Source organism: Ipomoea nil, unplaced genomic scaffold (genome assembly GCF_001879475.1).
Source record: "Ipomoea nil cultivar Tokyo-kokei standard unplaced genomic scaffold, Asagao_1.1 scaffold2922, whole genome shotgun sequence".
Lineage (NCBI taxonomy): Eukaryota > Viridiplantae > Streptophyta > Magnoliopsida > Solanales > Convolvulaceae > Ipomoea > Ipomoea nil.
Genome location: NW_017619350.1, coordinates 468,411 through 493,653, shown reverse-complemented (window position 1 = coordinate 493,653; position 25,243 = coordinate 468,411). Strand labels below are relative to the sequence as shown.

Below are 25,243 nucleotides of genomic sequence, written 5' to 3'. Positions count from 1 at the left end.
TGTAGATATATGCATGCAGTGCTGTACCTTGATTTTTATAAATTGGACAAATGTGCTCGTTCTCTAGCAAATTTAATTATAATAATCAATTGTTATCCTAATTTATTTGTATAAAGAATATATTTTTGTCTAGATATATAGCAATTTTGTCCCAAAAAAAAAATTGTCTAAATATATAGCACTTTTGTCCGAAAAAAAATAAAAATTGCAATTGCAGTTGCGCATTCTTTGCAAGTATTTAAGTATTTTTTACCTTACCTCTGCAAATAAGGCGTATCTGGTCTGATAATATAAATTTTACCTTATTGAAGAGTTAAGCTCCAAATTGCTCTTCCTCAATCTTCTATTTCAGTCTGTGTAATGGAGTGCTGGGTTTTGGACTATATTTATAGGTGATTTATGAATGTTTGAATACAACATGGAGTGGGGATATTGAGTTTGATTTTAACTGGGTTTATTACTATTATGTGGAATTAGGCTTGTTTTATGTGATTGCGGGACACAAGTCGGGAAATTAGGAATTTTAGGAATTTTTTATTTAAATCTTAGGGGGGTGTATTCAATCAAGACTTTTAAAGAGTTTCAAAAACTTTTTAAGTGATGGATTTTAAATGACTTTTGTTGAGATTTTGTAGACTTTCATAGAATCTTTTAAACTTTCATCAACTTTGTAAGAATCTTTAAAAATCCATTGGACAAACATTTATAGACTTTTAAAAACTTTTTCATATTAAAAAGTCTACAAAAGTCATTAAAACTCTAAATTGAATACACCCTTACAAACATTTTTCATAACTTTTATTAATACATTATTTATAATTTTCTTACAAAAATATATTTTTATAAACCATAAATAAACTAATGTATTGCAAAAAAAAAAAAATATTGATTGTCACAAAAATAAAATGAAAAATTACAAATTAAAATATTCATATTCATTTACAGATTTTTGCTGCGAACAGCAAGCTTGCTGTTCACACCATGTTCGTTGCTGCGAACAGCAAGCTTGCTGTTCACAGCAGCAAATTAAAACAAAATTGCATAAATAAAAAAAAATTATAAAGTATAGTTTTATGAAAAGTTTGAAACGTACCGTAAATTTTGGTAGAAATTGATGAAAAATTTATCTGGTTGAGATAGAGATAAAAGTCTATAGAGAAAATTGAAAAGTTCGGGGTTGGAGGGTCGGATTTCATCTATTTATATTAATGAAGAAAAAGTCCACAGAAATCCTATTCTGATAGAGTCTATGAAAGTTGATAAATATTTGAATACCAGTAGACTTTTACAGACTCTATAAAAGTCTGAAACGAATACCAGTATACTTTTAAAGACTTTTGAAAAGTCTGAATCGAATACCGGTAGACTTTTAAAGAGTCTTTAAAAGTCTAAATTGAATACCCCCAAACTTTGAAAGTCATTAAAAGTCTTTAAAATTCTTTAAAAGTCTGGATTGAATACACCCCCCTTAATAATTCAACCAGGCAATTGAGTTTTAATGAAAATTTAAAATTTAGTAAATTTAATAGAGAATTTACGGAGAATTATAAAATTAATAATGGAGAATATAATTTTTAACGGGAAAAAGAATAATATAATATTGTTGAATAGAAATATGAATTTTCATATTGTTGTATTGTATTACGAATATGAATTTGAATGTAGAATTGCAGTATGAAAACAATATATTCTAGGAATTGTATTACACTATTTTATAATATTAGAATATGAATTTTAATGTAGAATTGTAGTATGAATAGGAGAGTAGGAAACAATATATTCTATTAGGAATGGTATAATAGTATATGATTGTTTTGGGCAGAAAGTTAAAATGGAAGATTTTGTTTTTATATATAGTAGAGAAGTAGAGATTTTGATTTATTTTTCATACATGAGAAAATAAGGGACAGTTATACAATGACTCGGTTTCAAAATACACAATTTATATATTGAATGTTTATAATTAAATTGTGAATATTTAGTATGTGAATGGTAAACATTCAATATGTAAACGGTGTATTTTAGACCCAAATCTAAGGTTGACTCCGGTTCACATAATAATTTGTCATAAATAAGAAACATGCACAAAAAAAAAAGGAAAAAAAAAGCATTAATCTTAATCTAACGAGAATAATTATAATACCTACAAATAATCAAAATTGGTATCGTGAAGGAATAATCGAATGAATGAAGTATGATTCTTGTGCCAGAAAAGCTCATAATTATAATTATTCAGGTATGGTAGTCATATAGGATGAAGAAATTACTTTCTAAAAAAAAAAAAAAAAAAAAAAAAAAAAAAAAAACATCGACACTTTTTGAAGGTTGCTTTTGAATTTGGGAATATAAGATTAGGTTGGTAGTGAACAAAACAATGACCACAAGAATTCAAAGATTTCCAAAAAAACATTCTACCAGACATTTATTACGTTTTTAAATTCTTGCATACATTAGATCATGAAGAATCCAAAGATCTCCAACTTTCTTTGTATGCATGCCTACATTAATTATGCTTTCTTTATTCCCCAACTCTTAATCCTTGATATGCATTGACTCATGAGATAAGAAAGCATTGAGTGCAATGTCAACAAATAAGAGGATAGCAATTCAACATAGTTACAAGTTCTATGAAACTTTGATTCCACAACGAACTTTTCTGGGATTCCTGCGCAGAATTAAGATCACATACTTATCATCCATGTCATGAAAACATGGAGGCTTTAGATGATTGAACAAGAAGACGGCCGCAAGAATTGAAGAACTCTTTTATCATCCATGTCATGAAAACATGGCCGCAAGAATTGAAGAACTCTTTTATCATCCATGTCATGAAAACATGGAGGCTTTAGATGATTGAACAAGAAGACGGCCGCAAGAATTGAAGAACTCTTGGTTGTTGACTAGTCTTTTCCCAGAACGGCACAACATATCTCCCAAATGAAGAAAAGATGAAAAGGGGAATCTTGAAATATGCCTGTCAATTGTCATGTAAACAATCTTTATATGATTCAATGCCATTTCTCAAAATTTTCCAATTATATATATATATATATATATATATATATATATATATATATATATATATATATATATATATATATTTGTCAAAAAACAAAAAAGCATCTGGCAACTTGAATGAACACAAAACCACAACTCTGATCACTGAAATATGGAGATATTATGCCAAGAGAATACAAACACAACCCACAACCACAAGATCACAGTATCTAATTCATCTCACTTTACCAAATGGACCATAACCTCCTTCCTAGCACTGGCATCTTGGAACCTTGTTAGAAGAACATCATTGTAGAACCAACCACAAGGTTAAGAAGAAGAGACTAAAACAAAGCATAACAACATTTAGGAACAGAGAAGTTTTATACAGAAACACTAGAAATAGAGGAGGGGAATTAACTTCCCTTCTCTGTCAATCACAAAGAAAAAGATGCAAAGCAAACAGCAATTACAGCATCCTTTCCAGAACAACTAAGTAAGCAAATAATACAACTAGTAACTAAAGGTAACAGATAACTCAGACTACAGTCTAAAGACGGAGATTCTACGCCGCTTAATCTCAAGCGGCACAATAAGACCAATGTTCATCCTCAGCAGCAGCAGCAGAATCAGCAGACGCACAAACAACCTCGCTACAGCGAGACGAGGAAGTTGTCACGAGATATGGCATATTATGGAAACTGCGAGCAAAGCTGCTGGAAAGGGAATCAAAGGCTACCCTGTCGTCTTCTCCACCACCACGACCAAGCATGGATTCCTCAGCGCGATGCTTGAGAGTCTCGAACATAAGCTCGGGCTCGTGCTGCATCACTCTGAGTACATCCGCGCAAGAATGGCCAGGGACAGCACGCGTCACACAGAAACTATGAGGGCCATCAGTCTGGGATACACGCACAACGCTAGGGCCACCGAACAGGTTGTGGAATCCTCCGAGCGCCTCCTCGTAGGCCCCACCCAAGAACATCCCCAAATAGTATCTACCACCACCACCACCATCACCATCGCCATTGCCGCCACCTCTATTGCCTCCCAATTCATGGAGGAGCAAACTTGACTCTCCACCAATGAACTTATTAATCTTCCCATCACTGTCACAAGTCAAGTCTGACAATATTCCCCTCACTCCAGGTCGTTCATCAAGCCTGTGAATAGGAACAATAGGAAACAACTGCCCAATGGCCCAAAAATCAGGAATTGAAGTGAAAATTGATAGGTTCACATGATAAGTGCAGGTGAGATCAGAAGCTCCACCAATGGCCTTAGTGACCAAATCACAAATGCCATCCACAGCAGCCAGTTGTTCCATGCCCAAACTTCCTTTCTTGAACTGATCAACACATCTCTGCTTAAGTTGATCAGCATAGAGGAAACAAGTATCATTGTCACCTCGAATTGCGGCTGCAGAAAAGTTCCTATAATCAGCCTGGGCATCCTCATTAAGAAGCTCAACAAAGGACTGGATATCTGCAGAAGAGAGATTTGATGGGTTCTGGGAACTGGAAGAAACAGCTTCGAATACCAGAATGGAGTGATGAGAAACAATTGCCCTTCCACTTTCGCTGCAAAGAACAGGGTGATTTACACCCTTACGATCACAGACAGAACGGACAGAATGAACAACAGCCGAGGCATATTCATTGAGGCTATACCCAACCGAAAGATCAGAATCAGTTGATTTTGAACCGTCGTAATCGATTCCAAGTCCGCCGCCGATGTCAATGACTTTCATGCAGGCACCGAGACGGACTAGTTCACAATAAATCTGAGCGGCCTCTCCAACGCCATCGGAAAGCAAGGCCGTTGAAGGGATCTGAGATCCAATATGGAAATGCAATAACTGAAGACAATCCAACATTCCAAAATCTTCAAGCTTTTTCACTACCCGCAAAATTTGAGTTGTGGTCAACCCAAATTTACCTTTCTCGCCGGAAGTGGACCCAAAATGGCCGGAATGCTTGGTTCTGAGCTTGGCCCGGAGCCCAATCACCGGCCGGACAGCCATTTTCCGGCTGACATCAATCACAATATCGAGCTCCTCTTCTTGTTCAAGCACAATCACGGCGTTCAAAAGAAGCTTCCTTGCGACCAAAGCAAGGGAAATATACTCAGCATCCTTAAAGCCATTGCATATCAGGAGGGCTTCTGGGCTTCCCTTGCAGAGACAGCTCATGGCAAGAAGGAGCTCCGGTTTGGACCCTGCTTCAAGCCCGAACCGGAAGGACGACCCAAAGTTCACGATATCCTCGACCACGAACCTGTCCTGATTGCATTTCACTGGATAAACGCCCTGATAATGAGCCCCGTAGCCTTGCGACTGAACGGCGTAATTGAAAGCAAATTGTAGAGATTCCAGACGGTTCTTCAGCACATCTGGAAACCGAACAACTACAGGGAGCGGTAACTCGAGTCCCCCCATTGATTTCGGATCCGAAACCTTCTTCAATACCTTGAGAAGATCGATCTCTCGGTTGGGCTGCGTGTCCGTACCATGGGGACGGACGGAGATATTGCCTGACGAATTGACGGTGATGTACGGAGCACCCCACCCGTCGATCCGGTAAAGCGCGGATGACAGCGCGGGGGACCAATGGGAGAAATTGGCAATCGTCGGCGGAGACACGCCTGAGGAGACAAACACCTCCGGCGCCGGAATAGAGCCGTTCATTGCGTCTATGCAATATGCCACGGCAGGCATATCTCTTCCCCGATTAATCTATTTACCTTTGGAACCCGAAAAAGAAAGAAGTAATGAATCAGGAAAGAGAAGTTATTTGTAGAGATGAATTATGCAGATAGAAGTCTCCAACTTCGTAAAGATGGGGGCTTTAGAACCCGCCGAGGCCGGAGCCCCGGCTATCCCCCTCAAAAGAAGCGAAAGAACACCCGATTCAAAAGACAACCCGTCTCGAGCCGACGCCTACTCAACCCAGAAATCTCCACGCTGAACGCTCAGAAGAAAAGAATTGCCTTGGTTAACCGAAGAGGTTGCAACAGAGAATTGAAGGAACACAAAATCTAAGAACAGAACACGAATTTCACCATGCAAATCTCGGGAAAATGACATAAATTAAAGGAGAAATGAAACCTAACGGCGGAAGAGAAGAATGAGACGTATGAAGCCGAGATTATATGTGATTTCAGGAGGCGTTGAGTGAGAATTGCATGAAAGGCGATGGTGCTTTATATAGTAGGAAGAAGGTCTGGGCAGTGGGCCCTTTTCTTTGGGCCAGATTGAGTTTCTCTTTTATCACCTCGACCACGAAAACTTGCTGCTTCTCGTTTCGTGGGTCGAAGGTTCGTTTCTGTGACGGACGACCGGCGGCGAGTTGTCACGTAATTCTCTGATTTCTCTCTGTGGGTGGGCCCCGAATTCCGTGATTGTTTCTCTTTTTTCAATTCAATTCAGTGATTCAGTCCTGTACTATGCATTTATGCAGTGGATGTCTTCAAATTGATGAATAATGAATGATTCATATTTTTTTGGGGAAATAATTAATGAATGATTCATGTTAAATTTAAATGTGAGCCTATTACAACTAACGAGTTCGTATTTTATTATTATTATTTTTTTAAATCAAGTGAATTTTAAAATTTTAAATATTTTAATTTGACTCATAATTTTTTTTTTATAGCTCAGGATTTTCACCGTTGATTATATCTTTAGATCGTTACAAGAATTTAACGCAGAGTAGATGGATCATTGATATTTCTTATGATAGGTATGAAATTATCATGAGAAACTGAGTAGGTTTTGCTCGTGGAGGAGACACCACATATACATATATAGAAAGCTTCCAAGTGCATTTAATTTTGGATTTCTTATATGATTTATCCATGTCATTGTTTCGATCCGCTTATAGTAATTGTTGATTTCGAGTCTTCGCGTCAACGATCAATCGTGCCAAGTTTGTTCTTGACTTATTATTTTGCCTTGCTTCTTTCACTAGTGTAACGTCCGATGTGCTATAAATGTTATCATTAATTGCTAAAGTGAAAAACTTTTCTATATATAAAAAATAGAAAAACAAAAAATTATGTCCATTTAGTTGAGTTTTATGGGTTTACTTCTTATATTCTTTATAAGTGATGATATATAATTCACTCGTATAGAAAAAAAAAAAAATGCTTATATTTTTAATAGAATCATAATTTATATATTAAAAAAAAAAAACATTCATGATTCTTTTTACCCTTGAGTTGGTAGTTTAATCAAATTTATAAATTTTTAATACGAGCATAATTTACATATTTAAAAAAAAAAAAAAAAAAAAAAAAAAAAAAAAAAGACACATTCATGATTGTTTTTACCCTCTCGTAGCTAATAGTCAACTTTTCCTCTTGTGTTGATGACCAGATACCCAGCAACTTGGTGCGAAGGTCCAAACCAACCCCAATTGCATAAACCCCCAGATTCCAGCTAAAGTTTTCACTGCCCCACAGGGCACAGACCATACCTAACAAAGACACCACAACAATAATTATCTGCGAGAATTTCATGAGATAATGACAGACAGATTAGATAACCAAGATAACTTTTAATAAATTATTATGTTTAATTTTAAATATTAATTACTCTTAAAACTTTTTCTAAAGTTTATATTATAAATCTAACTGAGCATTTAATTTTGGATTTTGTTATTGGTATCCATATTAATGAATGGAAGATGAACTTAGGTTCCTTACGCAAGGCAACGCTCTCACTGTAGTATTTGCTGAGGCTCGATCTCATGATCTCCATATAGAAAAGTCACCACATGTCATTTGAGTACAATGTATTTGGCAAGATAAACATGTATAAATAGTGACAAATGTATATATGTAGACTCGATCCAACTTGCACCATATCCCGGCCCATTCAATTCCCATCATCATCGATTGGGATACGATAGCATTGGCTTTAGTTTTGTTCCACAGAATAGAATATAGGTCAAACTAAAGGATATTATTTCATTTATAATAGCACTGTCGAGATACCAACTACCAAGCCATTATATTGTTACGTTGCACTGTGCAGTCTCTTTCAATTATTTATTGAATATTCTTGGACAAAGTGTGGCAATGTGTAATTATCGGATGTACCAAACAAACGACAATCTCAATTGAATTAGTTGTCTAAATAATTTGTTAATCACAACATTTAAAATTTAACTATTTGTGAGAATTATCTATTAACATGCTCAGTTTGAACTGATCAATTATGAACTTAAGTTTTTTTTGAATGTTACTGACTCTATTACAATGTAGTATATGTTTATATACTAAGTTAATTTATCTAATTATGAACCTAAGTTAATTTATCTTATTATGGTCATTTAGATTGGTTTACCAAGCCACATTGTGGTCGGCTAAGTTCACAAGACACTCTTCACCAACAAATACACTTTCAGGTAGCAACTGTAAGCTTCAGGTAGTGTACGTATTGTTTTTTTTTACTAAGATTGTGATTCATGTGGATGCATCACTATATAATGTATAGTAGAATCTACTATACCGACACAATACATTAATTAATATTATAGTAATGTATAACGTTATACACCATTATCAAAATTTCCATAAAATCAGATAAATGCTGTGGACCTGTACTGTACTGTTGTCCATTAGTTCTTGACAGCATGCATGCATGATGTTTTGTATGTATTTATCACCCGCCCCTATCAATCTCCAGCAAAACGTGTTCCTTGTTTTTCATTTTGTCAAAAATGTTATCTACATTGATGGGTACGGTAATGGTGATATATAATTTATACCCAAACTCGATCTCCCCAATTAACTAATATACATCTCTTACAATCAATGCTTTACTATATCATTGCTTTTTGTTGCAAATGTTATTGAATGTGTTCAGTCTTCGTTCATGTAGTTTTGTTTAACTCTTGTGATACAAGGTGGAATTGTCCACTCCAAGCGCCCCGCACCTCGACAGGATCAGACATGATTGTGGAAGGATAAATCATGATGACTCAAGTGATCAACAATGTTGTTGACTATGTTCAACTTTGATTTGTGTAGTTTTGTTTAACTCTTGGTCTTCCCTGGAAACTTCGAATACACAAAGCCCAAAGGAGAAGCGATCACGCCAATCAACATTATGGATATATATTTACTTGTTTGAGATTAAGAGTATTCCAATTTCCAAAGTGCATGCATGAGATTCACGCTTGTCGTGCTTGTCTCCATATCCATGCAATTTTAGGGCTATACAAGTGACTATATTATTGTGATGTATGTACAGTGTATTTCCATATCATGATGATAAAACCAAAAAAAGATAAAATAAATTAAGCAAAAACGTGAATCATTATATGTTGGCATATATGGCCTATACTTTTATACAATCTGCAGGAACGTGACAAAATATATAAATGAACTCCTTAATTACAAAAACACATTATACATAGAGCAATTAATTAATACAATAATAATAAGGTGCATGCACATGAACATGACGTTAGACCTATGTAATGTGATAAAAATAAAAATGTTATTTATTATCAAATTTGGTGAATACTTTGGAATCATAATGAATATTTTGAGAATAAAGTATCTTCAATCATGACCTTATGGGACATGAAAAGTCATTTTTATTTTATTGTTAAAGAAAATGACTTTTCTTTATTTATTATTGTATTTATAATTTTTTGGGGGTAGGAATATAATCCAAGTTCACACTATGATATAGAGAGGAAAGAGTGATAGATTTGTTTGATCATAGTATAAAATAGAAACGGTAGAACCTAAGTGTACACGTGGGATCGGGAAATTGGACGGCTCCAATCTAGTAGATCAGATGCAGTGATGTAAATAGTAGGAGTGGTGAAAATGGGATGTAAGATGATCTAAAATGAAAATTTTTTAGAATATGTATACTTAACCCAATTGTCTTTGTTATGATAATGCATGCCTTACAAGTGGGTTGATATAGTCGTATTAATGTGTCTACAATTACGACTACCCATCATTATTGCATGAACCGTGGTCTAAATTAAAGCATGTGCTCCATCTCAACTAATAGCCTAAACCGTTGTCGCTTATGGCACTGAGAATCGAACCTAGGACCTTTGGTCTGACTCTGATACCAAATTGTAGCATGTGCTCCATCTCAATTAAAAACCTAAGCTAATAGTTAGATTGCACGTTAATGGCTATATGCTCACAGTCTACACATGCACATTTATATGTATCACGGTTTAAAAATATATAATGTACATTATTCTAACTCATAAAATACATTATTCTAGTTAATACATAAAGTACATTATCATATTCTAACTCATAAAAATACATTAATTGGCCCTGTTTGGTAAAATAGTTAGCCTATCAACCAATTTTGACTTATTTGACCAATATTATTTGTTTGACTTGGTTAAAAAATTAATATAAGTGTTTGGTTAATTAATTTTTTGTAACTCCAACACTACACCAAATAAGAGATTTAGCGGCGGTTTTTTTAATGTTTAGCGGCGGTTTGCAACCGCCACTATTATGTTTCCCGGCGGTTATTGAACCGTGGCTAAATAGAGTGTCGCGATCGATTTAGCGGCGATTTTCAACAACCGCGGGAATTAATGAAAAACTCGTTTCGCGGCGGTTTTGTAACCGCCGCTAATAAGTAGTTATTTTTATTTAATGTTTAGCGACACTTACATAACCGCCACTAAATATATTTTTTATTTTTACATTAAATTGTAGCGGCGGTTTTAAAACCGCCGCTAAATTATGCTTTATTTTTTAAATTATTTTTTATTTAATTGTAATGATATTTTTGAACTGCAATTAAAACTTTTCATTAAATTTTATTTTTTATTTGTATAATTCTCATTAAATTACGTTTTTTTCTTGTAAATCTCTAAATTCAAATTTGCATTGCAACCACAAACAAACTCTATATACACATTCAATTGAAAAGAAAATCAATTGTAACAAATATTTGTCAAATAATATCAAACAATATTCAAGAACAATTGTCTACATATTAATTGAAATGTGCATACATAACTAAAAAGTATTTTTACATGAAAAATATAAAGCAACATAATAGTTTATTCAATATGACGATTTCATGCAAAATGAAATTGCCCATTTACATCATTACTAGACGATGAATATCATTTTTCACCCTTGATGAGAATTGATAGGTCATGAATTATATCATTTTCACCCTCGATGAGAATTGGTAGTCATGAATTTTTCTTGTAGTATTTTGAATCTTCGAGAAGCATGGCACGGGTGGTATAACAACATGAATTGCTTTCCTCTGAATGGTTCATATAACATCCTGTTTTACAACCTATAGCCTGTATAACTAACAAACAATATCATCAACTCAGTTTTTTCAAATGATTACAAAAAAACAAGTTTTCTTAAGACAAATAAAATACCTCAGACAGATGAATCTGATCAGGGAAAGCTTTCTTAAGACAAATTAAATTAATTTAAAAACCCCAAAAGCTCAATTCCAGCTTCCGAATACCTACATTTCCTGTTTAAGTATGAGAGAATGTGAATAACACAATGGATTTTGAAGAATCAGTAAAAGCATTTTTTTTTTCCCACGACATTGTTATAGCTCAAAGATATGCAAACTGCTAAGAAGTCAAACATAAGGAATATGGTACAACAGACGTACCAGCTTTACCAGAAGATGATAGACACATGATGATCATGCTGAATCTTGGGACCTTAGGCAGATTTCCAAGTACCTAACAGCCAAATCTTCATCTTTCCTGCTCATTAGAAGAAAAGGTATCTAGGTACTAAGTTTGTGGTAATGGTAACCTGAAATGGTGAAATCACCCTTCTTCTTACATGAAAAATGTGGCAATACACCGAGCAATGTCCATAAGCATAGGCATAGGTGCAGACAATGTATTCTTAAATATCTAAGGTAATGCTGTGGGTAAGTTACCTGAACTGATTATAATATAAAAGGTGAGCAGTAGAAAGGCATAAAACCAATGCAGTCTAAATGGTATAAAGTATAAACAGAGTGAAGCTTGAGACTGAAAGAAGTAAAGAAGAGTGCATTAGAGGAGACCTTCAGTATTGAACTTGTAGATTACAGTCACAAAAAAGTCCACGCCAAGAAACCTCGAATTGATATGCTGAATTTGTTGGTGCAATATATTTTGCAGCTACAACTTTGGCATAACTAGCTGCTCGGGCAGCAAGCTCTTGCACAAACTCCTTCAGCTCTTGTCTATCACTTTTTCAATTTCTCTGTGGAAATTACAGGGCGGTTGAGGCCACAAAACTCCTTTCTGTATTGAAAACACATAAGAAAATATTGAAATCTAAAAGAGCTTGTATAGTATTATTTCATTATCATTATTATACAAGGCTTGAAGACCAAACCTTTGCAGTAGCCAAAGAAGAATTTGGATTTTGGATTAGCATCTGACTCTTTTGTGTCAAGTTCCATAGGACTAGCTTCAATGTTTATGGAAGGCTTTGCAGGAAGAATTCTCTTACTTCCCTGCCAAAGAGCTGACATTTCAGCTAGTTTAAGGAAACTGAGAAAATGAATCCATTTATTATATGTTCACTGCTATTTCTAAAGGGAATTTTGAATTTTCTCTTGCTAATTATACATTGTAGAGACACTAGTCCAAACAAATGAATTAGATGTGCCTTGTGGCCTATTATCCTTATTGTAGCACCTCAAGGTAGTTAAACATAGAACGAAATCCCCTAGACAAGAAATTTTCATACTAGAACAGTATACCAAAAGGTGCAAACAACTAAAAATAAATCCAAGCATCTAGTGTTTTCCCATGAACCAAATCCAGGTTTAAATTTAATGTAGCATTCCCCCATTTAAAATCCAAAAGACCAATACTTATTCAGGATAACAACCTAAGTAAAAGTTACCTGAATTTCTGTTACCCGCTGAGAACTGCTCGAGACAGATTGAACAGTGGCCTCAGATTTCTTCATCTCCTCTTCTGATTTTGTAGATTTGTGTGTCCTTTGAACAGATTTTTTTGGTTGATCCAGATACTTTCTTAAGATTTTCCTGTTCAGATTGATTGAACTGAGTCAAATAATTATAAATAAAATATCAAATATGAATAATATAGCACTTAATTACCTTGGACCTGCGAACAATGTCGACAGATCGGAGCTGAGGGCACAACCGCGACCTTTGACGATGACGACGACGGAGGCCGCAGCGGTGACAACAGCGACGACTGTGACCTGCTTTACGAAGACAGGCGACGAATTCGACGATTGAGCTGAGTGCGAAGAAATTTCCGGCGAACTCTGCTACAATTGTTGTCTCAGACGGCGAAGAGAAGGAAGGAGGGAGGGGATAAGGAGAGATAATAGGGATTTGAACAGAGGGAAGAATGAGAGACTAACGCTTATTTAGCAATTTAGCACGATATATACATCACACAGTAAGTTAGCCACTTATTTTTAGTGGCGGTTTATATAACCGCCGCTAAATACTTATTTAGCGGCGGTTGCAACAAACCGCCACTAATATTTTGTTGCTAAATGATTGATTTTTTGTAGTGCAAAATGCTAAAATTAAAAAAGGTTCTCAAAACAACTTTTTCAATTAGCTTTTTGAGAAAAGAAATTGTATCAAACAACTAACAGCTAACCACTAATTTACCGAACACCTTTCTACAATCAACTAATGTTATCAACTAATTATACCCTACAATTAACTCAATCAGCTAACAACCATTTACCAAACATGGTCATTATCTTATCTCAAATATTTCATTATTCTAAAACACTACATTATACATTATTCGAGCTAGCTCAAAAAATACATTATTATAATACATAAAGTATAATATTCTAACTCATAAAATACATTATTTTATCTCAAAAATTTCATTATTATAACACAAAGTACAATATTCTAACACATAAAATACATTATTCTAACTCATAAAATACATTATCTTATTCTAGAGTGTTCATTATTCTAACATGTGTGCGGAGCAAAAAATTTTTATTTTTATTTTAACATCAAAACAACATCGTTTTGGACCGTGGTCCAGTAAATAATTTGCCTACGACTACTCACTAATGAGCATACTGTAGGCCCAAGCAAACCTATTAATCTCCGAAATGAATTTCTAGAAAGCTTATCCAAGATTCCCTGATAATTATATTGGGCAAATCACACTGATTAAGTGATTATCACCTTATTAGGTTAGTTCGACTATATCCAATAATTGCATTAATATTATTTTTTTCTACTATTTTTTTTTTTTACAAATAAATTTGCCTTTAGTTCATGAAATATGCTCATCTGACCTAATCTAATTAGGTAAAATGGAAATAAAATGATATAATCCATGACCTAATTTTGTTTTCATGCGACTCACGTAATGTCTTTCCATTTTAAATATGTTATCTTTACAAAATCCTACTATCATTTTTGGTGCATTTGCGCGACGCTGGGGTCCACTTATGATAAAAGCGATTTTTAAAAACTATTATTTAAAAAAATATGGGAAGGAGCATCGTAACAACACCAATCATTGGTCTAATTTTAAAACGATTATTACATATATTATTAAATATTAAAGAAAATGGAAACAAACTTTTCTTTGTCCCTCACCACTCAATCGTCTATGGGAAATAATTCTTTTACGGAGTACTTTTCTTTTTCACTTTTTCCTTTAGATAATTAATTAAAATTTCTTTTTCATTTTTTCCTTTAGATAATTAAAATTTCGTTTTGTACTAACAGAATTGCGTCATTTGATACGGGTGACCTCTTTTTTATTTTCTTTTTTTAATCCTATTGACATTTTTTTAAGGATAGCCCCATAAGTATTATCCGAGCACAATGTGTTTGGTTGATACGGGTGACCAAAACTACTTTAACTAGTAAAAAAATAATAATAATAATTATGTGGTAACTTTTGTTCGAACGCTTAGGTTGTCTCCATTCCAAAAAAATTCACCATTTTTTTTGTTGCTAAAATGTCTTCAAAGAATTGCAAAGGACAAGGAGAGCTGCAAGCTTTCCGGCACACACATAGAGTCAATGCAAAGTATAATTGATAAAAACTTGATCTCAATTCAAGCCAACCATTACAGATTGGAGTCATAAAAATTAGTGAGCCTAAGCTTTTAAACTCAATTGAGCTCAAACTCAAACTCGAGCCACTATTATTATTTCGAGCTTTCTGAGCACCTAGGTTCAAGCTTGGCTCGGCTTGTTTGAGCCCTTAGATTCAAGTAAATGTTGCACTGACTAAACATGATAAAGCAGTGTCCACATGATTCACAAATGACACTCACAGTAAATTTGAAGCACAAAATAATGGGGGGAAATTTAGAGGTGAATGCATTCAGAGAGCTTTTATTTAGCAGAAAAACTAAGTTCTTCCTATTACAAATAGGAGAAATAGCGAGAGATTGAGAGAGAAGAGAGTCCAAGAATGAAGAATGCTGTGGAACATCAAAGGCTTCTGACCTTATAAGAATCAAATTTCTGTCTTTGCTTCCCTAGTGCAACACACAGCTTACAAGGATGTAGTCGAAACCCACAGTTTTTATTCTGCTCTGGATTGGCCAGCTCGCGAAGACAAGATGATGCCAACAATGAGGCCATAAAGGGCCAAAGCTTCAGCGAAAATAAGAATAAGGATCATCCCGACAAAAAGCTTAGGTTGTTGTGCATTAGCCCTGCAAATTATAAATGTTCTCAGCACACAAGAATACAAGCAGCCTGTTTCATTGATATGAAACACAAATTACTGGAAGCAAACCAAAAGGTGTTTAACTTGAGCTGTTAATGAACTAATGCTTTCAATAAGCTTGGTTTGACTTGGATAGTTTTTCTTGGTTCAATTATTGGTTTATGATAAACACCAAATACAAACAACCTTTAAAGGTTATTTAGAAAAAGAGACAAATCTCAACATGATTTGATTGCATTTGATATGGGCCCAATACTATAGCTCGAATTCAGACAAAGGAGGTCTGCTCGGATTTGGATTGTTTACAGCTCTATGCTCAACTAACTACAAAGGACAAATGTAATACTAGAATGGAAATATACTAGACACAAGTGTTGAGCTATTCCATCATCATATCGTTCAATTCTTAGTATATGCCATGTTGCATAACTTCACTATCATGTCTGTTAAATTGTTCATAAAAAAAGGTAGAGGCAGCCAGGCAGGGCATGCATATACATTCTTTAACAATTAAATAGGTCTATTAATAAAAGCACCAAAGGGGTACACAGCCCAATTGCCTAGACATGCACTTAGAAGAAAGATCAATTATAATACTTAGAACACCTCGGCCGCAGCATGGACCGGTTACAGGAAAAGAGCTCAATTTCCTAACCCAACTTGTGCCTTTTTACCAACAAGAGACCTTCCTCACATTTCCAATGGTAGGGCATGCAAATAGATGCACATTACAATCTTCTAACAAGTGGGCAAGTGGCTTTTTTTTCTTTTTTTTTTTGAGTAATATTGACTCTATTACAATGCAGTATTGCAGTATCTGTTCATTACTACTTTCTCAACCTATTGAAGCACAAAGAGTCAATCCACTGAGGCTCAAACCCACAACCTTCCATATGGGAGAGCAACTTGGTACTACTTGACCACAAGGTCATTGGCAACAAGTGGCCTTTCTAGTAGACCATAAATGATGGATGTGCTTATCCCACTTGATTTTTCAAATGATCCTGACAAGGAAAGTGGCACTATATGAAATTAAAATGCTAGTAAATTACTGGCATAGCTTATAGCTACATTGGAAATGTTAAGAATATAGGGTGCTAATGTTGGAAAAGTATTCTAGTAAATTACTGGCAAGTGGTAATCCTAAAAATGTCTGAAAAGTTAATGATTTAGAATACTAATGTTTAACAGAAGCAGACATGCAATAGGTTATACTCCAATTAAGGAGACAAAGCAGCCTTTTTCTCTTAAAGGATGTGCAGAAGAAGTTCTATGATACTGCAACAATCTCCAATTTAAAGCCTATAACAACTGAAGTCATAGAACATAAATTTATTCTATGATACTGTAAGTTGCTATATTAACGAATTTAGATAAGATCATTACTATATCCTAAGCTTTTCCTAAAGTTTGACATTCAATATTAACTCTGCAATAGAAGTACTCTTATACCAAAAAAACGCAATTTCTGCAAACATAAAGGGTAAGTTCCGTTCCAATACAGGGACTATTACTAAGAAAGTTACGATTTTGAAGCAATCCCATCAATTCCTTGTCAGAGTTTCATCAATGTTGGTGCAATTAGGTTTCCGTAACAGGTAAAGTAGAGCATAAATCAAAGAATTAATACCTGACACCAGCATCGCCAACGATCCCAATGGCCATTCCGGCAGAAAGGCCGGCGAGGCCACAAGCGAGACCGGAGGAGAGATGTGCATAACCATCGAATAGATAATAAGACTTGGTTTTGGGGTTAATACCGGTACTGATGATCACAGCAATAATCAAACCATAAATACCGAGCACACCGGCCATAACAACCGGCACGATCGATTTCATCACCAGCTCCGGCCGCATCACACCCATGGACGCCACTCCTACCCCACTCTTCGCAGTTCCGTAAGCTGCCCCCATGCCTACAAAATCAATCAATCAACCAATTGAGATCCGCACACATATCAAAGCAGTATAGGAATCTACTCGTGCGGATTAAGGATAGAAAAATATGCGTACAGGAGAAGACGAGAGCGGCAGCGGCGCCGAGGAATCCGAAAAAGGGAGCAGTTTCATCGCCACTGAATGTAGAAGACATTGCTTGATCTTTTGAACGGATATGGGATCTGAGATTAGCAGTCGAGCTTCTCTTTCCTTTACCTGTCCAGTCTGGAGGAATGAGGTTTGGTGTAGAGCCTATACCGCCAAGAAACGATGGTGCAGTGGGACTGTACAATGATGTCCTGTCGAGTGTCGACGATGCAATCACAAACGCGTGGTTCACGTGACACCAATGGGCCTGGCCAGAGATTATTCTTACTGGGCTTCTTACATCTTCAGCCCAAATAAGGTTGAATAAATTGGCAAATTATGCTGTGCATTGGTGCATGCGGATGCAAAAACGGTGTCGTTTTATTAAAAATGCGTGTCTCCCTTTAAAAAAAATCAGGTTTGATTCCCAGCAACAACATATGAACTAAAATTTCACAATCGATGAACTATAATTTCATAATCGATGAACTAAAATTCCAGAATCTAATCTATGAACTAAAAACTCCAGAATGAATGAACTAAAATTCCAGAATCTATGAACTAAAATTTCATAATCGATGAACTACAATTCTAGAATCGATGAACTATAATTCTAGAACCAATGAACTAAAATTCCATAATCTATGAACTAAAATTCCAGAATAAATGAACAATATAATGTTGTTGCTGGGATTTTTTTTTTTAAAGGGGAGACGCGCGTTTTTAATAAAACGACGTCGTTTTTGCATCCGTATGCACGGATGCACAACATAACTACTCGAATAAATTGGGGCACATTCCTCTTCAAATTGCTTGCCTCAAAGCCTTTTACAACAATGGTTTGTTTGTTTGTTAGTTTTTTTTTTTTTTTAACATACTTATAACATATGTTCAACATAATAGGTTAACATTTTTTATTCAGATGGGACCTAAGACCTTCTACTTGGAAAGATAACATTATAGTACGTATATATTATAAGATAAATTTTAAGATATTAATCTTGATTATTATCTTTTTTGCATTAGGTACGACCATATATGTTAATAGGGATTATTTCTTGACCGTGTCGTATTTGACAGTAGATCGGTATTGAACCCATTAGGTATGTACAGCCCGATCCAATCCGAGCTCATGACTTCCCGACGCCAAATTCCAAATCGAGAGGCCCTCATTAAGGGATTAGAGATCAGCACTAATAGCATTGTCCCGATCATTTTAGGTTGGGATCGAGTCCCGACCTCTAATACTTAGAACAACGGCTAAACACAACTACATGACTCCGCAAACACGTGGACGGGTCAACCTAGACTGTCGGGCTTGACCTCTGCATGCATTCCACGTGTTGTGCATGCCGATAGTTTGGTACATTTTCTCTGACACTCCCTATAAATACCGCATTAAATGCGAGGATGAGGAACTTTTTGAGCAATTTTTACACACTGTTTCCTAACTCGGGAACCTCTGATCCACTATAAAAGCATCCTAGCTCAGAGACTTGAACCAACAAGCAGACTAGGTAAAGGGGTCGTAATCAAAATCGACCCTAATACTATAGAGACTAGTAAAAACCCCGTATTTACTACATCATATATACTATTAACATTTGCTTTTACAATATCAAGTACAATTGGTCACATTATATTGTGAAGTGTGATTGCACAATATAATTAGTGTAGTAGAAAATTTTTATATTATATGAAAAGACAATTAGAATAGTTGGAATATTAGTAATGGATTCTATTCGAGGCATTCCATGTTACCTAATGAGGTAATTGATGGAACATATAATTTGATATAACGTTGCATCTAATGAGCAATTCAGGATCAAGTGTTATAACAATGTAAGCAATAAATTAATTGTGTCTGTTGTAGAGTTTATATAAATAGCTATACTACTATAAAGATGTTATAAATAGATGCATTAATTCACTACGTAATACAAACATTTGGTCCTTGTTATTACATTTCATCTCATATTTTTTAAACTCAACCCTTAACTTTTGGTGTTAATTCAATAAACTCTATCATTATAGAAATACATATTTTACCATAGTAATTTATCTATTGTGGGTCTCTTTGGATTACAGACTCCAATTATAAACCATCAAAGAAGTGCACGGAAAAATAAATAAGGCCCACATTTTTATTGAGCGGTCGGACAAGTCCACAAGAGCGTTGGCGAGTATGGCGACTACGGTGTAGAATCAAAGAGAAACAGTAGAACAAGTAAGCTTTTATCATCGGACTCGAAACTGCTCGTTTCTTCGGAGGGTTTCCGGTAGATGGGTTTCTTCCCTTTTCCGACGGATTCTACTGCTCCCCGACCACCTTCATCGTCTTAGTTGGCCGGTAGGCAGTTCTCAACTTTTTGTATTCGACCATTTTGATTTCTTACTATTTTAACCTTTCGCGTTGCAATTTGCTTCTCTCGAAAAGCGCAGTCGTGTCTCAGCATTGTTTGTCCGCGTTCCCTGCTCGCCCCGTGTCGTGAATGCTCAAATCCTAGGGTTTTTTTTTCTTCGAATTTATCAAATATATGCACTAATCGAGCATTCACTATTCACGAAAGTCGATTCTCCGGTTGACTTGATTGACAAAGTGTTTTAGTTCGAATTACTATGTTCTCAAGAAAGCAAATTTTAGTATATTCAACTGCCTTGATTTCAAAACTCATCTATTAGAACAGTGAATAGCTACTGTTTTCCTCTGCCATAGGGGTAACCATATGAAGTTGTGGACAAAGGACTCTGATTATCCACTTTTATAGCTCCCTAGTTCATCTGTGTATATTTGATTGGAAGTTCTTGACTGTAGTTTAGATTAAATCAATTATTCTATATTCAAGGAGTTGCACCATGAGCATATCATCTTCGGAGTAATGGATGCACGATGTTCATGTTCTGAAGATTCATCGTGCATCTTTTCGGAGTGTTGATTATGCAAATTTCCTTTGTCAAAATGCAAAGATCTTTTCTAAGAAAATCTGGCGCCATTATTAACTAGGTTTAGAGAAGTCTAAGTAAATGGCCTTTGGAGATAGTATATCCTTACAAAGAAGAAAGACATATAATGTAGTGTTTGTTAGATATACTTGATGAATGAAAAAGGTTATATCTTGAGATGAAGATTTATACAGTGTGTGGTCTAATTTGTTGGAGGATCTCATGGCATTAGTTTTAGTTGTTTACTTGTTTGTATAATTAATGTTTTTTACATATGCTAAGTTAGCAATGATTCCTATTCCATTTCAGTCTTTTTTACCCTCTTGTAAGGATTAAGCAAAAATTGCTATATCCACTGCTAGTATGTACAGTGTGGTTGAGTACTTTTTGCAATCAATATTCTCCTATACTTGGTGAAGATTTTTTTTTTTTTCTTTTTCTCCAGTCAGAAACTATGTTTGCTTTTCCTTGTCCTCAACTGCAGAAATCTGGACTTTGGTGCTTACAGTAGTTTTCTTGTCTGGAAGTTTTAGAGGGATTTTTTATTTGCATATATAAGTTGGCACTAGAATAGTAGAATTGAAATTAGTATATTTGCTCTATAGCCATGACAGATATATGCTGTGGTGTTTTGTTTTTTCTGTCCTATCATATCTCGCTCTCACTGAATAATTCCTTTCGTAGGGCCTTAAGAGTAGTTTGCAACATTGTAAAATGTCATTGCCAACATAATATCACAATCAGTTAGATGTAGCATGTGGAGTATTTGCTTCCACCATTTCAATGTTCATGAGCTCAATGAACTGTAATGAACATTAATGAAACCAGTTTATGGTTTATCGTATTCGACTAATGTAAACTATTCTGTTGAAATTATTTGGGATTTGTGCTTGAATTGTAATTTTAGCAATGAAGTTGATAGGACAAATGTTTTGAAATGGAATTGAGTGAGCTCATAAGTTGGTGGATGCCGGATGCGTAATCTCTAATATGTTGCTCCCTTATCCATTCTGCAGAAATTCTCTTTTCTCTTTCGGTACATCTGCATAAATTCTGTACTTGAAGTCTTGAACACTTTTTCCCCCTTCCAGTTCCAGCTGCAGTGTGATTTTTCAGCAGAGAGTGAGTTGATATCAAACTCTGGCGTAATAGGATACATAAGTTGCTCTCTAGATTACTTCATGTCAAGATGGATGATGGGCAAGAAAACAGGAGACAGAGGATGGATTGCTACAGAGGAGGTCACCCACAGGTAATCAGCAGGAACATAGTGGATATATAGTAATATAGTATAAGTATACAATTCCCTAATTTATTAAGGTTTAAGCATTCATTTTGTATTGTTTTTGAAATACGCTGACAATGTTTTTCTTTTTCAACAAAAAATCAATTTCGTAACTCAGTGGAGCATGGTTTCTCAGCAGCAGATGAAGGAACAGAATGCTTTTCTTATGAATATGAAGATGCTCTTTGCTGAAAGGGATGCTGCTATTGAAGAGCGGGATAGAGCACTTGCTGAAAAGAAGGCAGCAATAGAGGAGCGGGACATAGTTATCCAACAGCGTGATGCAGCGATTGCTGAGAGAGATAATGCTTTAAGGGAACGGGACAATGCAATCGCAGCCCTCCAATTTCAGGAAAATAACATGAGCGGTGCATTAGGTTACAGAATAAGTGGGACAACAAAGCACCCGAGCCACCTCACAACTCATCGTGGCAATAATTTTCAGTCTTCTTGCAACACAAGGGATGCGCCCGTAACAGATGCTGTTCCCATATCAGCCGTTCCATCTGAAGTTGTCAAGGCACAGCAAAGGAAACAAGCAAAAATAAGCAGATCCAATTCGACAAAGTCACTGGATTCTCCGCGGAAAACAAAAAGGGTGAGCGAGGATTTGAATAGGCATGTTACAACTGATGGCTCAAAAGCCGAATGGGATGCTCAGTATCTGGGCTCCATTAACCAGATCAATTTCGATGAGTCTACCATGCCAACACCTGTCTGCACATGCACGGGAGTAGCCAGGCAGTGCTACAAGTGGGGAAACGGTGGATGGCAGTCTTCTTGCTGCACCACCTCTCTGTCAGAATACCCGCTCCCACAACTTCCACACAAGCGCCATGGACGCATTGCCGGGCGGAAGATGAGCGGAAGCGTCTTTAGCAGATTGCTTACAAGGTTGTCATCTGGAGGCCACGATCTATCTACTCCACTCGATCTCAAAAACTACTGGGCCAAGCATGGAACAAATCGATACATTACAATCAAGTGATACATTAAGTAAAATACCAGGTAGGGATATGTACATTCTCCGACTTCATACTAGGTATATAACTGTCTTTTATCTTGATTTGCTAGAAGCAAACACTTTCTATCGCCTTCATCGTCGTTAACTACTTTATTTCTCTGAAATGTCGGATAGAGGTGTTTGTCTGTTTGAGCTTGTAAAGTATGGAAATAATTAGAGTAATCATCAGCACAAATGATGCTTGCATGTTTTGGGGGAAGTAGAGTCTACTCTAGTACTCTAGTCTAGTTGGAGTCCTGGAGATCAGATCAGATTATCCACGTTTTTCACCCTATGCTTCTAGGTTTCCGGCATCGAAGTGCGGTCATACCCAACCGACAACATTGTCATTTCAGTATTTCACAATCATCAGTTCACGAAAAGGGAATGTCAGTTCGGGTCAAACATAGCAACGACTTTCATTGGCTTTTTCTATCGAAATCTCAGGAAAGGAAACTTGTTAGTCACAAATATGATTAGAGACTGGCCGGAATCATTGACTAAGTGCACGTTCATAAATTTTGCAATCGATGTTGGTTGTTTCTTATTCCGTATAGACCGAACCAATAAAGAAAAATTTATTGCCACCAATTAGTGCTGAAGATCTGGCCGTCTAGATCTTGATCTTATCTACTACCCACCCACATTTGACGTTATCTCTATAGTTCTTTTTTGGGTGTAGTCCATAGTTTTTCTCGTTAGACACAGTGATTAGTTTTCTCGCTGAATTGTATCCACCTTTATTGGGTGGAACAGTTGGGCTAAGGACTTAAGGCTGTTTTATATCCAAAGACAAAGATCGAACCCTTTATCTCTATTGTTGCACATGAATACTAGGCAGACTACATTCCCAACATTTTGCTCTCGGTCGGATCTGAGCATTGGTGGCATAAGCCTTACAAGCTTTGGAAAGAAGCCATCTGTCAATAATTAAAATTTTTATTAATTTGAAAATAAGAAAAAATCAGAAATTAGATTTGGAAAAGATAAGGGTGTGTTTGGTTCGCACATAGGAATGGAATCGGAATGAGTATCAAATATTTGGTAATGGTAATGGGTTTTGGTGGAAGTATTTAACATGTTTGGTAGTAGGGTGGAATGAGAATGGTTACTAATAGTAGTGCTTGAGAATAAATAAGGGAATGAAACCTTTATTTTATTTGGGTATGTGTTTTTCAATTGATGGGGTATTCGAAACCCATAGTAGTGTTATAAAAACCTATCAACCAAACGACAATAATCACTTTCATACCCATTCTTATGGGCAAAACCCACCAACCAAACACACCCTAAGTTGTTCCAGTATCATCTATAATTTGATCGGAATTGTTTAGAAGTTAAAATAGACAATCATTTGAAATAAAATATAAGACAAATCCGAAGTAGCATGTAAAGATTGGGCACGATATTTAGTCATGCCCAGTTATGTCGGCCGAGGATTCTTTTTCGTGTACAATTTGATGCTTGACAAATGGGTGGATGCTCCGGATCAACCGCTTTTCTTTTTGACGCTCTATTACCATTCAAAGATGTTACAACACGTGTGGGCCCAATGTCTCGCCTTTCAAGTTTCAAGTCAACCTTTCCTGATCATCTCTGTGCAAAATTATCCACTTAATTACTGTACTAATTACTAATGATTAATCTGGATTTAGGATTTCACCACTTAGCATCAAGATGACTGCCGTAATTACAATGAATGCTGTAATTCCCCACCTCATTTTGTTAAAATCTAAAACAAAAAAAATCATCACTCCAAAATAAGTGATTGAGTAAATGGATTATAATTTTCGTATTAAATATTACGTTCTCAAACATGTCGCACAGATAAATTAAGTTTGAATTACAAAATATGATTCCTATTTAATCAAACTTAACTTATTTTAACCTAATTAATTTTTTAAGTAAAATTCAGTTGCCTATTTATTTATTTTTTTCAATTAACAATTATAATGTTTAACTCTGTATAATTCAATTAAATAACTATCCAAACACAACACAAATTGAAGTTAAACAATGTAGAATGCCCACGTATACTAGGTTTTGATGTCTGCTGTATAAAAGGCTTCTTATATTATGTTATGTGTTAAATCGATCAATAAATAATTTTAGTAAAAATCGGAAGTATATCCTTGAGGGTATATAGTTTCGTACATAGTATGCATTAATTGGTTAAGATAAACTAAATAAATAAAATTTCCTTTATAATCAATAGTCCTCATATAGCAACATGCCAACATAAACAAATGTATAAACAAGCAAACTAAACAAAACGTGGTTCAACCACAACTACAT

The 25,243-nt window shown here is 35.4% G+C and overlaps 3 protein-coding genes and 1 long non-coding RNA gene across 10 annotated transcripts; 1 reads left to right on the top strand and 3 right to left on the bottom strand.

Annotated features, from left to right (window-relative positions):
* Positions 1-3,336: 3,336 nt before the first annotated feature.
* On the bottom strand, positions 3,337-6,187 carry LOC109161474 (arginine decarboxylase-like). The gene has a single exon (XM_019309886.1). The coding sequence runs from the start codon at positions 5,711-5,713 to the stop codon at positions 3,578-3,580; it is 2,136 nt and encodes a 711-aa protein (XP_019165431.1). The 5' UTR covers positions 5,714-6,187; the 3' UTR covers positions 3,337-3,577.
* A 4,856-nt stretch (positions 6,188-11,043) lies between these two features.
* On the bottom strand, positions 11,044-13,356 carry LOC109161477. 4 transcript variants are annotated; one of them, XR_002050922.1, is made up of 8 exons: positions 13,101-13,356; positions 12,889-13,033; positions 12,373-12,493; positions 12,056-12,278; positions 11,827-11,931; positions 11,648-11,744; positions 11,400-11,500; positions 11,044-11,323 (listed from the first exon to the last, which is right to left on the bottom strand). It is a non-coding gene; the product is annotated as an uncharacterized LOC109161477 (long non-coding RNA). The 4 variants fall into 4 exon arrangements; XR_002050920.1 differs by having other exon boundaries at positions 13,109-13,356; XR_002050921.1 differs by having other exon boundaries at positions 11,044-11,315; positions 13,109-13,356.
* Positions 13,357-15,245: 1,889 nt separating this feature from the next.
* Positions 15,246-17,921, bottom strand: LOC109161476 (V-type proton ATPase 16 kDa proteolipid subunit). The gene is made up of 3 exons (XM_019309892.1): positions 17,706-17,921; positions 17,323-17,608; positions 15,246-15,678 (listed from the first exon to the last, which is right to left on the bottom strand). Exons 1-3 carry the CDS (start codon positions 17,782-17,784, stop codon positions 15,546-15,548), a joined length of 498 nt encoding a protein of 165 aa, XP_019165437.1. The 5' UTR covers positions 17,785-17,921; the 3' UTR covers positions 15,246-15,545.
* A 1,935-nt stretch (positions 17,922-19,856) lies between these two features.
* Positions 19,857-23,131, top strand: LOC109161475 (protein BASIC PENTACYSTEINE4-like). 4 transcript variants are annotated; one of them, XM_019309891.1, is made up of 3 exons: positions 19,857-20,071; positions 21,677-21,912; positions 22,085-23,131. In XM_019309891.1, exons 2-3 carry the CDS (start codon positions 21,850-21,852, stop codon positions 22,931-22,933), a joined length of 912 nt encoding a protein of 303 aa, XP_019165436.1. In that variant the 5' UTR covers positions 19,857-20,071; positions 21,677-21,849; the 3' UTR covers positions 22,934-23,131. The 4 variants fall into 4 exon arrangements, with proteins under 4 accessions (XP_019165436.1, XP_019165435.1, XP_019165434.1 ...); XM_019309890.1 differs by having other exon boundaries at positions 19,858-20,067; positions 21,758-21,912; positions 22,064-23,131; XM_019309889.1 differs by having other exon boundaries at positions 19,858-20,067; positions 22,064-23,131.
* The last annotated feature ends 2,112 nt before the right edge of the window (positions 23,132-25,243 follow it).